Source organism: Drosophila arizonae, chromosome X (genome assembly GCF_054131065.1).
Source record: "Drosophila arizonae isolate 15081-1271.41 chromosome X, UAZ_ARI_1.0, whole genome shotgun sequence".
Classification (NCBI taxonomy): Eukaryota; Metazoa; Arthropoda; class Insecta; order Diptera; family Drosophilidae; genus Drosophila; species Drosophila arizonae.
The window spans coordinates 5,329,199-5,346,066 of record NC_142927.1 but is presented as its reverse complement, the minus strand read 5'-3'; the positions used below and the strand labels follow the sequence as shown (position 1 = coordinate 5,346,066).

Genomic DNA, 16,868 nt, shown 5'->3' with positions numbered 1-16,868 from the left:
TTATCTAGCAGCTAGATGAAAGTCGTTTAGATTGGACAGACATAAATATCTCTAAGTAATATACAATTCATGGAGATTACCACCAACAGAGGATTTTTAAAGGTCTTCCAAATGATTCAGCCACATGGAAATGTGTGTGTTTGTGTGTGTGGTTAAGAGCTTATCAGTTGCCTCAACAGGTTGTCCAAAGCCGCAAATCCATCGACAGGTGAATGGAATCATCAAATAAAACACCTAATAAATTTATTGTATAAATAGTTTCAGATATATACAAATTTACATGTATATATATTTATTGATGCATATACAGTGAACACTCTGTTGATGTCCCGCTACATTTCAATCTCTCTCAACATATTTGTATGCAAAATTTTAAAAAACCTCCATTCGTTGAGAATGGCGAGGCAGCGTTCGTTCAAAAGAGCTTTCACTGTACACTGGTGTTTCTCTATATTTGTGTACAAATGCCAATAATCGAAATAGTTCAGTGATCTATATTTACAATCAAACTAGAAATAAACGTTGAGAACATCATATAAAAAATTACAAACAATCAGTTTTGCACGTGTTTTGTGTAGGATAACAGTCTAAAACCGCATTGAATATACATATGTATATACATATATATATTGCTACATACATATCTCCTATAAATATATATATTATGAATGTATGCATAGCACATGCAGTAAACACATATTACAATTTTATTGCATAATTATTTTTGTTTTTTTTTTTAATTTTTTTGGTTTTTTTTTTTTTTTTTTTTTTTTTTGAAATTCGACCTTCTTGTTGTGAGTGGGTTTGTCCTAGTTGTTTGTAGGCATGCAGTGTGGACATTTCTGATCGATCCGCTCATCATATTTACAAATCTTAACGTATCGATAAGCACATCGATTGCGTTGATCGAGTGTGGAACGCGGGTGATTGTTTGGAAAAGTACCGTTACCAAACGTCTTCGGCTGTCAGTAAAAAAGCACAGAATGGAGAATCACACGATTTCTTCGCTCCTCAAATTCTTGTATCATTTCATCGATATCATTATCGATATCGTTCGATTTCGCCAACTGCAAATTCAGCAAATTAGCCAACACTCGAATTGCAAATTATAATAAATAAATAAATAAAACACGCTTCAAAATCAAATTACCAAATTAAGCATGTCCGTTATTAAAAAGGCACCCATTAGCGCATCCTCGGCATTGTCAACGACATCCACATTTAGCACATGAACGGGACGATTATCAACCGACTCCATCGACTCCATGTGCATCACAACCAAATCGTAAACACGCTCCTCTACCGTAATTATAATATCAAATTGTTCTTTGGTTTCTTGAAATCGTTCGGGGCACTTTTTGATGCGACGATTGCGGTCGAGCATATGCAGCAAACCATTCTGCGTGTAACTGTAAGAGCAAAATCGACCAGTTGAAAGTTGATCAATTGAAAATTGATGATGAATGATTCATAGGTACAGATTCGGGCAACTTACAATTCTTTGTCCTTAGCCTCTAGATCGCGATAAATTTCCTCGTAGCTGGTGCCGAATTCATAAACATTGGGTTTATCAAATGCGAGGCCGGGCAGCTTAACCCGTTCACCGGTGCCGTAGGAGCGCACGTTGAAGCCCTTTTTGGCTAGGAAATTGTGCGCTTCCATAGAGCGATTCATGTTCGATGAACAGACGACAGCAACGGATAGCTTGCCCGGCGCAGTCATGTCTGTTTTGGCAGTGTATAGAATTGCTTTACAAACCACTATAAAATACGACTTTCAGATTATCAACGGAATGACGATGGCCTTCGTCAATAATATTACAATGCGTGAGGTAAGGCGATAAATAATGGCGGCCGGCCGATAGACAACAGTGCTGCTTAACAAATACAGTGCCACTGAGTGTGACCATATAATAAACATAACACCTATATTGAAATGTCTGGCAGCACCAGCTGCCGGTTTGACCGACTGTTATAAAAGCGTTACATATATGAATATGAAAGCCTATAAATATTTTACGTGTATTTATATCTATATGTTTTGCAAATGATTTAATATTAATCAACATTTGTATAGCATATAAATTGATACATAAACATATGGAAGAATATGTGGTTTCAGTAGCACGACTTTCATAAGCATAGATAGAAATGTGTACGTACTACGTATGTATAAACTTTACATGTGCTATGAATGCTTGGTATGCACGTTGAAGTAGACACAGAATGTTGTTATGTGGCAAGTTACGGGCAGCAAACAGACGCCAAGCTCCCTAGGTAATGCAAAAGAGTGCACGCCCTGTGTCCCATCCAGATCCAGTCGGAACTCGAGGAATGTGGCTTAGCAAGTTGAAGCTGTTGCTGTTGCTTTTGCTTTTGGTCGGTGGCACACCAACACGCGCTCGATTTGCCTATACCCTATACGCACACACACAGATGCAAATGCAGATGTGCAACATAGACAGAGCGCCGATCAGGTTCAGGTTATTTGCTTGCTGCACAGTGGATTCACATATATATATTGGGAGTGATACAAAATATATAAATTGCTGATTCACAAGGGAAATCAAATCTTAATATTAATTAAACATATATATTTAAATTTAAATATATTATCAGCTTTAAGTAAGATTCTCATTTTTACTCTTGCTAATACATTGCTACCACTGTGCCGCGGTGTTTGTTATTTTAGCGTCAGCCTTGTGTCCAGCGCGCACGCTGACTCGATGGCTCGCTCTATCTCTTCCCTACGCACACAGACTCGCAGACGTGTATATGTTGTATATGTGTTGCCTTGTTAACTGGTTATGCGAATAGTGGAAGCAGCAACATCAACATCAACAGCAGCAGTGGCAACGGCAACGGCAGCAGCAGTAGCCCCTGCGGCTAGAACCAACGGCTGATGCCGACTGCGGTTCGGCTTCGTGTTCGGGAATAGTCGTTGATAGTCGTTGTTTGTCACTTGATCGCTCATCGTTCACTTGTCGCCCGCTCTATTCACACACACACACGCGCAGCCATAGCATGCACATGCACGCACCCATACATATGCATGTATGTTGGGCAGCCTGTCTCTTCGCTTGACTCCGTTTTGTTTTGCTCGTGCTCGTCCAGTTGCTGCTCGTGCCTCAAACTCGCCGCGTCGCGTTTTCGCTCCACGCTCTCTCGCGCTCACTCTCTCTGAAAAATGCCGCTGTTGAGGCACAGCCAGGCCTAGACCCGTCCCGTTCATCGATACACACACACACACCTAGCCAGCCAGCCAATTTTTCAATTAATTTTGAGCTACTCAAAATATTATTTAGCCATGGCTATGCAAATGTCACAGCCGCGCAACGGAAATTAAAGAAACAACAAAATCAAAGAACACAAAAAAAAGCTTAAGAAAACAGAAAAAGAAAAACATAAATAAAAGGTAAACTTGTTTAACAACTCGCCAAAATGCATTACAGTGTTTACCATACAGACACACACAAATACATACACATGTATCTACATATTTTTTATTTGTTATTTTTTCGGTGTTTTGTGCATGTGCCAAATTGCAAGGTAATCAAAATTTCGCCTCAAACCATCTGCGAAGTCAATGCAAAAAAAAAAAAACTGTAAGCAATACAGGCAAAATTACTTAGTCGAAGCCGAAATACTCTACCTGCTGTAGAGATACGCAGCAGAGTTATTCTTTAAAGAAACTATACAAGCTGTAGTGGATTATAAGATACAAATGCTTAATCGAAACTGACAGATATACGATACAATTTGGCCTACCTGTTAAGGCTTCAGCTAAGATGAGCTGGGAGTGGATATACTATAATAAGTATACGATATAATGTATAGACAATATATAATTAGGCTGATAAAGCAATTTTGTTAGATATAAATAATTGAGAAATTAGGCAATATATGCACTCTATTGAAGCTAAAATATCGTGATGTTTGGTAAACTAGGTGCAATGTGTAATGTCGGTATACGATATTCGAGAAACGATATGCAATATACGCCATTCAATATACCATAATCAATACGTCATTCAGCTCGTATAGAACCAATTTCGGAAATTTACTTATGTAAACTTCAGCTAGAAGATGCATAATATGGGATGATAATATGGGATGTAATACGGGATCGAAATACGATATTCAAAGAATTCATTGTATGGTATTCAGACATTTATACTCCAGATTCGAACACCTTTGACAGTTGGCTTCGAATTGGAACGTTCTTTGGAGAAACAATTTCAAGTCAAAACTAAAACTTGAATTAAATGATTATATCAATAAATGATATATCTATAATACTATATACTACACATACATACATATAAAATATTAAAAAGGGAGACATCATACGGTACACGATATCCCTTTGACAGAGCTATATTCACTTTCATTTTCTTCCTCTCTCTCTCTTTTTCGCCTTATGTACATACCTATATCAAAAACTCTCCAGCTAGACAAATCCGATGAATTATCGTATAAGCCCATTTGCGGAAGCGTAAAAAGAGAGTCAGCAAAAAAAAAAGCGCTTAATTAATACGAATTGTGGCTTCTACCTAATTATGCCAAGGACTTTGTTCAAGAAATTTTGGGGCTGTCAAAAGAAACGTGATTTGATCAGAGTTTGGTTCTATCCGAAAGACAGTATGTAAATGGAGCGGTTAAGGAACTTGGCTCTACGTGTCTCTAGCCACTTAATTCTCATTTCTCTGGCGCAAACTGAGCGTGCGAATGCTTCGGCTTCTGCTTCTGCTTCTGGCATTCGTATCTGTATCTAAGTATCTGACTAGCTGGGTGTATCCAAGCTGTATCTGAGTGGCTCAGCTTTGGCCGTGGCATGATAAACAGCGCTGAAGAAAGCCATTAAAACGGTGCAGACCTAAATGAGTGGGGGAAATTGAAGAGCAGGCAAGAGAACAGAACAGGCAGAAGAGCCAAGAAGATAAGAGAGGAGAAGAGTAGAGCTGTCAAGAAGGGGCCAACTAAATGCCGATCGTACACTTTATGGGGCCAGAATCGAGACTCGAGACTCCAGACTCCAGAGATTCAGCTAGAGAGGTAAATCTTGGGCAGTGGCAAAGAGTTTTGAGAAAGTTGTTTTCGGCTCGATATATGTACATATATGTAGCTTGTACTTGGCGTTGTTTTGCTTTAAGAAGTTAAGATTTGTAGAGAAGCAGAGAAGAGAGAGAAGGAGAGAGAGAGAGAGAGTTCGATTGAGAGAGTGAGTGAGACTGAGACGGAAAAAAGGACTGTTTCAAATAGTTTCTTCTATTAAGCTTATTCTATACTATTCCAAATGTATTTCCAAAGATCTTTTCATAATAATGCTGTGGATATAGGGCGATTCCGCTTATTCTTCACACAAATATAAGTCAGCTCTAAGTAATAGAGTAGCTTCTAACAATCCTTGTGCCTGGTAATTCCAGTTGACTCTCAGCTTCCATGAATACAGTCCTAATGAATATCCTCTAATGCGAGTCCTACTTCCATTTTTTACTTTTCCTTCACAATGCACTTTCGGCGTAGTTTTTATCTATTATAGTCTCTATTTTGACTGTTTGACAGTCTGACAGTTTCTGTCTTTCGGTCACTTTTCGCAGCAGAAGAAGAAGAGCTCTAGAGTTCTTCTCGATATTTTCTCACTGAATATGAAAAGCAATCATAGCGAGAGCAGAAAGCATTTGTGTTGATTAAAAAATAATATTTTTTTGTTCTTCATCCATATTTTTCTATCTCTAAATTGTCATTGCTATTACATCATTTAATGTCATCATTATTAGTCATTATCATCATTTCTGTGCTTACTATCGTAATCGTGATTGTCATTAATTAGTATGCACTCATCATTGTATCATTCATTATCATTGATATTATTATCATTGTTATTAGAATTATTACTATATTTACTAGGTTGAATTTATTATATTATATTATAATTATAGTTAAAAATTACACTATGATTTTAGTTGTCTTATCTTTGTCTCTATCATCATAATCATGATGGTAATCATTATCATTATCATTAATTTATTAATATTCTCTTCCTGATTGAAGTTCAGTTAACGTATTTTCTATGATTTTAGTGTTCTCATCATCATTATCATTATCATTACTGTTATTATAATGAAAATATAATTTCTATTGCATAGACTTCCCGGCACACGGCATTCATTATGTGAACCATCCATGGAACATTGCGTTGCGGAGCAGACTTAGCCAGCCAGCAGGAGCAGCAGCAGCAGTAGCAGGTGCCACTGGCAGCAAAGCGTCATAGTCGAAGCGGAGGCAGAAGAAGGAGGAGCAAAGCAGGGGAGGGGGAGAGAGACAGAAGGCTCTCAACTAGCTGGACAGGAAATGCTGAAGCACGCCTCAAATGCGAGCAGCGCCACAGCCGCTGCGCCTGTCAGCGGACAGCTGCTGCGCACTGCCAACAACAACAACAGCAACGGCAATGGCAATGGTAACGGCAATGGTAACAGCAACGGCAGTGGAAACAGCAATGCCAACAACAGCAATTGCAATGGCAACAACAACAACAGCGGCGGTAATCCACCCTCAGCGGCGGTGGCCGCGGCAACAGCAACCACCACCATTGCCACGAGCCCCGTGCCAAACGTAGCAGCAGCAGCAGCAGCCGCAGCAGCGGCGGCAGCGGCAGCGTCGGCGTCGGCGGCAGCAACTGCTGGCGCTTCACCGACACCGGTGGCAGCTGCCGTGGCTAGCACGGCACGCAACATACACCTGCGGCCGCCACAGCCGCTGAACATATCCGCACTCAATGCATCTAACTCTATGCTGAACGGCGGCGTCCGAAGTGTTGGTAATGCGTCGACGTTGCTCAATATTGCTACGCAGGCGCCTATGAAACCGCTGACGCCGCTCACGCCCAACGGCAATTGCAATGGCAACAGTCTGCATCATCACACCTACACGAATCAGCACATGTTGGCCAGCAGCAGCAGCAGTACGCATCAACAGCAGCAGCAGCACCAACAGCAACAGCAGCAGCAACCACTACACCTGCCCCAGCATTCCCTCAACAACAACAACATCACCAACATTAACAGCAATATGCATAATTATAGCCACTGCAACAATTTGGGCCTAAATCCAAATTCGGTGCTGCAGACGACTGTAAAGCCAACCAAACATGGTCCAGGACCACGCGAAGTGTTGACCAGCTTGGGTTTGCTTTGTTTAGGTAAGTGGCAGCACTTTTCAGCTAACTGACAGCACTCAAAATATTTGAAATTGTCGTTGCGATATGGCAGCACTGAGTAAAATTTGTCAGCCTAGCATAAGCATTCAGTTAGTCAGTGTGATTCCAGCATAAAAAATTTTATATAATAACAGCGTTGCCATCTTACAGTTTTTAGTGATGGGTTTAAATACAATGCGGCCATCTAAGAATAAAAATTCAAAACGCGAGACTTCTACATATAAATTCTTCATTCTTTTCTTTACAGTTTCACTGCTGTTGGCGCTGCTCTCACTGATCTTTCTGCTAAAGATCTCGCCGAACACCCGTGAAGATACGGTGATACGCAGCATCAATGGCGACGACTTCATTATTGTATACGATGTGACTCTGGCACTGTGCGCCCTGTCGCTCTCTCTGAATCTCTGCTGTCTGCTGGTCTGTGCGATACAATTTCTCTTTGCGGTGAAGCTGCTGCGCTCGCCCATGTTCGATGGGCGCGACAACAAGTACTTGGAGAAGTCGAGTGCAAGCAGGACGTGCGCTGTGAGCGGATTCTTCATCTCCATACCTGTCTTTCTCACCGGCATCATACTGTACACCTTCAATCATTTTCACTCAACACCGGCGATCATCACCAGCATTCTGATTGGCATTGGCATCGTTTTCTGCGGCTGTGCGATGGTGCACAACGTTTTCGTGTGGCAGAAGGAGAAGACGATCAGCTACCGTACGCCCCCTCTCAATATGTCGCTGCACTTGCCGTCAGTTCAGCTGTTCAACAGCAGCGTTTGTCCACCTGTGTTGCCGGTCTACGGGCAACAGAATCATTCCATGATGCAACATCCCACTTCAGTGACTCCCGTTTCTCCGAATCATTCACATGGCAGCTTCAATCCGTTGCTCTGCACCAACAACAATAATAATAATACGAGCGGCATTATCAACTCACCGTATCTCGTGCGACCGGCTACAGCTACGCCGCCAACGCCCAAGCCGATATCTATTGCGGCCAATGGCAGCTGCCTGATGGGACGCGAGGCTAGCGGATCGATTAGTCCGGGAATACCGCCAACGCTGGACATGAGCAATATAACTATTTCACTGCATGAGCTGTCTACACTGGTCTAAGCCCAGTGCACCACGTCAGAAAATACAGTTAGGCAAAATAAGTTTTAGCTACTAAGTTAAATTTAAACACACACATGCATATGCGTATGCATGTGCGTAGCTGTAGACGACATCCACCGTAAAGTGTTTAGCTTTAATGATGTCCCACTTGCCGCCCTGTTGCCGTTTATGTTTTAAACTGTTGTATATATTTGTATATTGTTATAATGAATCACAAATTTATATTTAATATATTTAAATACTGCGCTCAATTCAAGCGATTAACTCATTTGCTTCGTACATGCATCTATCGATATATCGATACTGCACCCAACCCACCAAATAGCTCATTGCTATGACACGTCCCCTAACAGTCATTGCATTTCAAAAATATAAAACACTGGTTTTTTATTTAACATTGCATAGATACTTTCAACTTCGGTATATAATTGTATATATCTATATTCAAATTTAATAATACACTTCAATAGAGTTATAACTTCTGCGTTCACCTTGTTGAGCTCCAGGGTCACTTGCAGTTCTATAACGATGCTATCGATATATTGTGCAAGAACAAACGATTGGACGACACCAAACGCTCAACAGTTATTTTCCTTTTTTTTGTTTTGTTTTTCATCCTCTTTGATAACATTTCAGTATATATAACTTTGCCGCTTCCTGGCAATTTGAATTCAATGAACAATCCAAAGAAATTTAAAGAAAAAGAAAAAATGGTGTTTCTATCAACTATAGCTAAATAGGTTGTTGTTCTGTAGGTGGGAAAGACTACTTCTTGGCTCGTCCACGTTTCTTGAGGGGCACACTGGAATCGCTAACTGTAAATAAAGTGTAAACTTTTAGTTGATCCAGGCAGGCAAATTTCAGGCAAGTCGAGTAGTTACCAGTGGACCGAGCTGACGATGATGCCGCAGGTTGTTCCGCGTCAGCCTCGGCAGTACTGCGTCGACTGCGCAGATTCCTTGGCGCAACATCCTGCTTCGGAGGCTCTTCTGTGCTGGGTTTCAGACGACGCTTGCCTTTGGCTGGAACTACAATAGCCATTGGCGAAGGTGGTTCACTAGTGCTGCGCAACTTGCGTTGCGGTGTTCCGCTGTCCACATTCTGCACAGCTGCTTCTAAAGCCGGAACGCTGGCCGCCGACTGGCCGTGCTGCCTGCGCGAACGTGTGCGTGGTGTGGTTGACGACTGGCCTTCGGCAGTCTCGTCTATCACCTCTAGTGGACGGGGCATCATCTTCGGGCGACGCTTGGGCGTAGACACCGGCACAGTAGAAATCGGGGGCAAGGAACTGCCGCGCAAAATGCGACGTTTGATTGATGGATGTTTGGTCGGGCCAGGACTGTCTGTTGTACCACGTGAAGCTTCCGCATCGGTCTCCGGCAGCTGCTCCTCGGCGACCGTTCCATAGCTGCTGGCGCTGCGCAAACGCAAGCGCCGACGATTTAGATTTAGAGAGGGGGATGGTGTGCTGCGACTGGATGATGCACTTCTGAGATTGTCGTCACTGCGAAGGCGTATTCTGCGCTCCGGGACGGGCGGCGTGCCGCTCAGGCTGCGGCGTGTGCGTCTTGTGCGCGTCAGTGCCGGCAGCGAAATGTCCAGTGACTCCTTCTCCTCCTCGGCCTCAATCTCTTTATCGGAATCCAGATCGATGGGCTGTGTGGCGCTGTCCACTGGGATGGGCTGTTGAATTTCCAAGGGCTGATCCTGTTCCTTCGCCTCAGCCTCAGTCACAGTCAGTGTCTCCACCGACGGCTTATTCTCCTCGCCCTCGTCTACCATCACCACATCCGTTTCTTCCTTATCGGAAAGCAGTAGCAGGCTAGGATTCGAGTCCATGTCGGAGTCCAGATTGATGGCAATTGAATCAGCTGGATCGATAGCGCTTTGGGTAGGTGCCACTGCTTGTTGGGATGTCACTGGAGCTTCCTCTCCTTCATCCACATTCATTGGCATCTCCGGCTCCTGTTCTTGCTGTTGATCCTGCTTCTCCTGCTGATCCTTGTGCTCGCTGAAGGCAACTGTGGCCACGGACTCATTGCTGGAGCCGACAATGGTGGTAACCGTTGCCACTGCCGGCTGCACCTCAACGCTGTCCACGCTGTCCAAGTTGATGGTATAGGCCATTACTGAGTCACTGTTAGCCGTGGCGACCAATGAAGGACATGGCGCTTGGTTGGCCTGCTGCTCCGTTTCGTCCTGTTGCTTGAAGGCAAACAACTCCGCGCTGTTGCAAGCAGCCACAGGCTCGGCACGCGCCACATAGCCTCGCACCTCGGTGCCATCGAGCGCTATGACACACTCATCCTCCTCATCCACATCGTCGTCCTCCTCCAAGGAGCCCTTCGTGGTGTCCAGATCATCCACCGTTTCCAAACTGTTTGCACGGTAGAGCGAACGATTCGAGCCGCCCTCGCCACCTACACCATGAGCACGTGGGCTGGAGTTCTGGGAGACATTCGTGTCGCTGGGCAGAAACGAGTTGGGCGTATGGGAGGCGGGCGAACGTGAGTCACTAATAGAATTGGTGGACTCCACCACAATTGAATAAACGGGCGCATCCGTGCGTGGCGAGGACAAGTCGGAGAGTTCGCTGCTTACGCTATAGCTGGGCGAGCCACGATTGAAGGAAAGTGGAATAGTTGTCTGGTCGAAGCTAGACGATGTGCATTGCTCCTGCTGCTCCACGTCGTCACGAGCATCCACCTCTTCGTCGACCTGTGACGCATGTGGCTGCGATGGTGCCAACTCCTCGTGGCCCACCTCCAGCTCTTCCTCATCCCCTTCCACATCATCGCCTTCGGCTTCAGCTTCGGCTTGGGCCTCGACTTCAGCTTCGGCTTCATCTTCGTCGTCGTCCAGATCTATGTAGGCCAATGGACTTGCTTGGTTACGTGATGGAATGGATTCAGCCTCTGGTTCCGGTTCTAGTTCTGGTTCTTCGTCAGATTCTACCTCTGGCTCTGGTTCTGATTCCGGCTCTGGCTCTGACACTGTCACTGGCAATTCCACTGCCACTGGCTCTGGCTCTGTCTGTCCGACCCTCTCCGTCCCCTGCTCGGCCATGGCATCTATTGCTGTCATATCATAGGAGGACATGCCCAGCGTCGTGTCCAGCATTTGCGGCATTGGTTTGTCAGCTGATGAACCAATATGGACTGTTTGCCCCAGGGCGGATGGCATGGACCAACCTGTTGCCGAGCTGCTCGGCTCATCCATGTCCCCGCAAATGGTCGTTCGCTCCGAGATCTTCACCTGATAGGTGATACTGGCTACCTTTGATGTGCTCTCGCACATTTTCGAGGAGCAAACAGGCGGCTGAAATGCATTCAGCTGCAGCGATCCGGCTGTGCTGCCCGTTTGTACAGTGGCAAAGCTGCCAAAGCCGCTGCTCAATGAGCTGCGTGGTTGAGGACCAGTTGGTGGTGCCATTGTGAATGGACGTGGCGATTCTTGTTGCTGTTGCTGTTCCGGTTGCTGTTTCGCTTCCAGTTGTTGCTGCGACTGTTGCTGCTCCCGATTGCTTCCACTGAATGAAGCAAACGAAGCATTCGCCGAGGCCAACGGCGACATATACTCGGATTCAGTGTCCGAGATGTTATTTTGTTGCTGCTCCGGTTCGGCTTCAGGCCTGGTGGAGCTATCTAATTGTTGCTCGATTTCCACAAATATTTCATCTCCATCCAAGTCCGAGACGGTCTGTTCCTCCTCGTCCATCTCCATCATTTCCACATTCTGCATTGACTGGTCCAGCGGTATGGGCGGCAGGAAGCTAAAGTTTGGACGCTGCAGTGACTGGCGTCGAGACAAACGTCTCTTCAGTATGGCGGGACGCTGCTCCCGCCTGATGCCCGTTGCCGACTCAGCATCTGATTTGGATAACAGATAGCTGGGCGGGTGCAGCAAATCATTGGCCAAGCGCAAGCCATGCAGATCCAAATTCATTGTGTGCTCTTCATACCGCATTACTTCCTGCGATGAATTGGCAAAGTTGGGAACGGTGTCATCTTCGACCAGAAGGCGGCGCCGCTTAGAATGCGGGCCCAACGTTTCGGCAGTGGAGCTCGGATAGAGACGCTTCTCGGCGCATTGGTATGGTGTGGGACGCACATGTCGGCGCAGCTGTGGCACCTCCTTAAGCGTCTGCGAGGCAGTCCGCAGGAAAGGCATATTGCGGCTGTCCAATCTTAGGGACATTTGCTCGTTGGGGTAGCGCGTCGCCCAATGGGCGCTCAGAGCGGAGCTCTGAAAGATGTCGCCCATCTGACCGGTGGCGTGCTGCTTGGCCAGCTGACAGCTGAACGGCTCCGGCGAGAAATTCGTCAAGTGATTCCCATGCAGCTTGTCGCGTATGCGGAAATATGTGCCCGCTATAGATTGGGTGACGGGCGCCATGGTTGTCCGGTAGGCGGTCAGGATGCCACTTGTCTCGTCGCTCTGTTCACGCTCCGCGGCCACCTCGTCCATAAAGGACACCGCTTCGATATACTTGCAGCGCTTGAGCAGCAGAATCAATTGGATGCAGTCAGTGGCGCGCGTCTTGCACTGTCGCAGCTGGCGATAGACGAGCTGCTCCTCATTGTCGCGCAGACAGAGAGTGGCCAGGACACTGAATTTGCTTTCCATGATGCAATGCTGAAAGAAACGCTCCAGCAACGGACGACCCTCATCGTCCATGTAGACGCGCGCATGATGGAATGCCTCCGGTATATTATTGTTGGCCAAGAGCACCTGCAGCTTAAGTTCAGAGGAAATAAATCCAGGTGGCAAATGCACCACTTGCATTGCCGCCGGAGTGGCATTGTAGCGGATCAGCGTTTCGATCAAATGCTTCGTCTGCCATTCGGTATAGACGCTATGCCCGGTGCGTCCTCTATACAAAACGTCGATTGCCATCTACGAAGGAAAGAGCGAGAAAGCTAATGTGAGAAGACTTCAATTAGAAAGAGACAGCCAGCTAACCCACCTCGTGATCGCCTTTGTCCAGAAACCAAAAGGAGCGCACACACTTCACCAGTGGCTCGTCCAGGCCAAATGACATGGCGAAATCGTTGTACAACTCGTGTTTACCGCTCTTGTAGAACTGATCCAAATCCGACATCACATATAGCATTAGCTCGTGTTTCTTCTCCAAGTTGACGTCCTGCAGCAACATTAAACGCATCAGCGTTTGCAGCGACTGGGGCGGATAGAGTCCATCCTTTTTATGCTGTTTCTGCAGTTCAGCCTGGAATCCATAATGGCGCATCAGCTCGTCTATGTAGAGCTTGGCATTGTGTTTTGAGGAACGTGACAATTGAGCTCGTCGCTCGTCATGGTCGCGGCGTATCAGTGGCAGCGACTGCTGCTGCTGCTGGTTGCTCTCCGGCAAGATGCCGCGATCGATCAGCCAGTAGAGTAAGCGCTGATATTCATATAGAACCTTCAGGGTATGCTGTGTAAAAGCCAAATCAGCGACAAGCTCTTGATTCAAGCGACTCCTGGACAGATCGACGAGCAAGGTCTGCAAATCGAACAGCTTGCAGAGCTGACCGTTCAAATGCTGCATCTCCGTGCGTTCGCGCTCATCCAGTGCATAGGCGCCATAGTCAAAGATGCCCTGGCATAGCTCCGAGCAACGTAGCTTGATGTGCCTGGCACGCTTCACAATCCAATTGGTTATCACGGACAACGTCAGCTTTGTTGAGCTCATCATATTGCACAGAAAGCTGCCGTCCATGCAGTTGCGGGCGCAGCTATTCAGCAGCCACATACGATCCTGTTCCAGTCCCATTGACATAATCAGCTCGTACATTTCGCACTGCAAAAGGAAGAAGACATCAGTGAGGGACTCCACGCTACAATCAAGCCTGTGAACATACCTTGGTCAGTGACGAATGCGGTTCGAAGTCATGAAATTGCGGTACCAGTCGAAGTTTCGCAATATCCCTGATATAGGCATCCGGATTGAGAAATACATTTGCCTTATTGTAGTACAGAGAATTCAAGAAACTACGCTGAACGCCCATATATTCAAATTGCTGACAGCCTTTAACCGTCATCAGCATGCAATCTAAGAGAGAGCGAGGGAGAGAGAGAGAGAGAGGAGATTGTAAAATGTCAGAGATGAAGATAGGATGGGAAAAGAAAAATTAAGCAATTAAATTTCGCAGAGACTTGTAGAGGGGGGAGAGAGAGATGGAGAGAGATAGAGAGCGAGAAGAGCGTTAGAGAGAACGAGAAGTGAGAGAGAAAGAGAGGGAAAGAAGACAGCAAAAAAAGGGAGACGAGACAGAGTGAGAGTAAGAGAGAGAGAGATAGGGTGAACAATCAATCAAACTATCGGATAGCTCGGACATAGGAATAGGGAGAGAGAGAGAGAGTGAGAGATAGTGCAGAATGTCAGCAAGTATCAAGAGTCCAAGATAACGATAAGGATGACGACGAGAACAGTCAATCAAACTATCGCATAGATCAAGGCCATCTCTTAGATAAGAGAATAGCTGAAATAAGCAGAAAGCTGATAAAGAGAGAGAGAGAGAGCGAAAGAGAGAGAGAGAGAGAGACAGAAGAATATTGAGGATCTTTCCCTGTAAGTGAAGCTGTCATTTGAAAGTTCACTTTTAACAAAGAGCCCTTTCCGTCGTTCCCAATTCTATGTGCTTTGCGTAAATTTCTAGACTTACCAAACGACAGCGCTTTGGGAAAATAGTAAGCATCATGACGTTGCATGGAAATAAACGGAATAATCGAGTTGGATTCGAGCTGCAAGGCCAGTCCAGCGTGCTGACCACTGAAGATAAAGCCACAAAGATAATTCAGATCCTCTTGTGGTCTTGGATGAGTGGGCATCTCGTCCTTGTACCATTGATTGATGTCGAATAGGACTAGTTTGATGCGATTATCCTTGCGCGAGCGCCAGCTAATGGCAGTCAGTATGGTGCCATGCTCCCCAGAGAGAGCAAACGTGGAGGTTGTGGTGCAGCCGATTAACGAACAACTTTCAGTGTCCAATGCCAGACGAATGCGTGTGGTTGCGGCTTGAAAGTCGCGCAAAGCGAATTCCCCATTATCCAGGGACAGAGGGCACGGGCGTCTGTAGTTGAATGAATGCAGCGAGGCAATCAATCGATCGCCCTGATCGTAAACAGCGCAAATGTAGTAGCATGGTTGCGGATCATCCGGCGGGTCAATGAAACAGAGTCCAACCACAGGCGACGGTAAATGCTCGTCGGGCCGACGTAGCTGGGCGACCGGCTGCATACTTCTTAAATCATAGACACAGACGCGTCCATCCTGCATGCCGGCAACGAAGCCGTAAACCAGTTCCAATGGCAACAGTTTGGATATGGAACTTGGAGTAAGCGTGGGAATCTTCACGTCGAATGCCAGATGAATGTTCTCCCGCCGGCATCGAATGAGATTCGGATCCAGTTGACTTATAGACTTAATGCAATGAATATCTCTGCGTTCCACCTCAGTATCGTGCAGGCCAAGATTTACGCCCATCTTGGCAACAATTTGGCTGGCGTTCACATCCATTAGATGCACAGAGCCAGCGGTTGTGCCCATAGCCAAACAGCCATCGAATTGATGAAATTTGGATTTAGCGCATAAATGCTCATCCAGAAAAGTCATGCAAGAGACATTAATCTCTGCCTTATCCAGATCTATGTAGCGCAACACTTGGCTATTGGTGGGCGTGTAGAGCGCCAACTGTGTTCGTTCTTGCTGGACTTTAATGCATACAGCCAAGAGGACGCGATCGTCAACGCCTGCGACTGTCAGCTCTTCCACACAGCGTATGCTGCACTTCAGCGTCTGATTGCGCTCATTCTCGCGCAGAAACGTGTAGCTGGCTATGCGATATCCATTGCTCAGCTGACATATCAAAATTGAGGCCGTCCCCACATTCCTTCGCGTTATCCAACCCCAGTTGCCGCGATTTATGATGCCTCCAATATAATCAGCTGTATTTGGCAAAGCAAATAAATAGCATATATGGTAATATAAACACATGATTTTTTTTTGTAATTCTAAACCACTTACAGGCAATGTTGCACTCATCAATGAGCACCTCCTCATAACCAGGTATGGCACGGTCAGGAAAATCCACTGGTCGACTATCAGTTGCATTTATTTCATACCACTCCATTCCTATTCTTTCTATCCTAGCATCGAATATTTAATGTATATGTATATATATTTATATATATATGTATGTATTATGATATTTACTTCACTGCTAAATTTGCTTGCTTTATATCAGAGTAAATAGATTTCCAAAAGTTTATGAAATCCTAATTATTTTGCACCGCGCTTCGCTTCGACATTTTCGCACACATGCCGGCCGTGTTGCTGTTGTTGTTTTGTTTAGTTCCAAACGCTGCTAAGATTTATCAGTGTTAGCTAATGTACGATATTTATATGTAGTCGATATCTGAACTGGGACCAGGCGCGATGATCAAAGGTAAAGCTTGCATTCCATAAACAGTTACAAATTTCACAGCTTTTTCCATTATAAACAGAGCATATACACTTATCTATTCACACGAAGTCGC

At 45.4% G+C, this 16,868-nt stretch overlaps 3 protein-coding genes across 7 annotated transcripts; 1 reads left to right on the top strand and 2 right to left on the bottom strand.

Moving 5' to 3' along the window:
• Positions 1-242: 242 nt before the first annotated feature.
• Positions 243-1,862, bottom strand: Ssu72 (Ssu72 CTD phosphatase). Its single transcript, XM_018015051.2, has 3 exons — positions 1,496-1,862; positions 1,151-1,409; positions 243-1,067 (listed from the first exon to the last, which is right to left on the bottom strand). The coding sequence occupies exons 1-3, from the start codon at positions 1,720-1,722 to the stop codon at positions 966-968; spliced, it is 588 nt and encodes a 195-aa protein (XP_017870540.1). The 5' UTR covers positions 1,723-1,862; the 3' UTR covers positions 243-965.
• A 929-nt stretch (positions 1,863-2,791) lies between these two features.
• Positions 2,792-8,579, top strand: LOC108618864 (uncharacterized). Of its 3 annotated transcripts, none has more exons than XM_089475359.1 (3): positions 2,792-2,872; positions 6,363-7,200; positions 7,466-8,579. In XM_089475359.1, the coding sequence occupies exons 1-3, from the start codon at positions 2,807-2,809 to the stop codon at positions 8,326-8,328; spliced, it is 1,767 nt and encodes a 588-aa protein (XP_089331485.1). In that variant the 5' UTR covers positions 2,792-2,806; the 3' UTR covers positions 8,329-8,579. The 3 variants fall into 3 exon arrangements, with proteins under 3 accessions (XP_089331485.1, XP_017870549.1, XP_089331484.1); XM_018015060.2 differs by lacking the exon at positions 2,792-2,872 and adding an exon at positions 2,950-3,414 and having other exon boundaries at positions 6,149-7,200; XM_089475358.1 differs by lacking the exon at positions 2,792-2,872 and adding an exon at positions 3,415-3,548 and having other exon boundaries at positions 6,149-7,200.
• Positions 8,580-8,689: 110 nt separating this feature from the next.
• Positions 8,690-16,686, bottom strand: Elys (AT hook containing transcription factor 1 homolog). Of its 3 annotated transcripts, none has more exons than XM_089475332.1 (7): positions 16,546-16,686; positions 16,357-16,478; positions 14,994-16,277; positions 14,190-14,380; positions 13,295-14,128; positions 9,210-13,224; positions 8,690-9,143 (listed from the first exon to the last, which is right to left on the bottom strand). In XM_089475332.1, the coding sequence occupies exons 2-7, from the start codon at positions 16,460-16,462 to the stop codon at positions 9,094-9,096; spliced, it is 6,480 nt and encodes a 2,159-aa protein (XP_089331458.1). In that variant the 5' UTR covers positions 16,463-16,478; positions 16,546-16,686; the 3' UTR covers positions 8,690-9,093. The 3 variants fall into 3 exon arrangements, with proteins under 3 accessions (XP_089331458.1, XP_089331459.1, XP_017870498.1); XM_089475333.1 differs by having other exon boundaries at positions 16,357-16,473; positions 16,546-16,685; XM_018015009.2 differs by having other exon boundaries at positions 16,357-16,569.
• Positions 16,687-16,868: the final 182 nt, after the last annotated feature.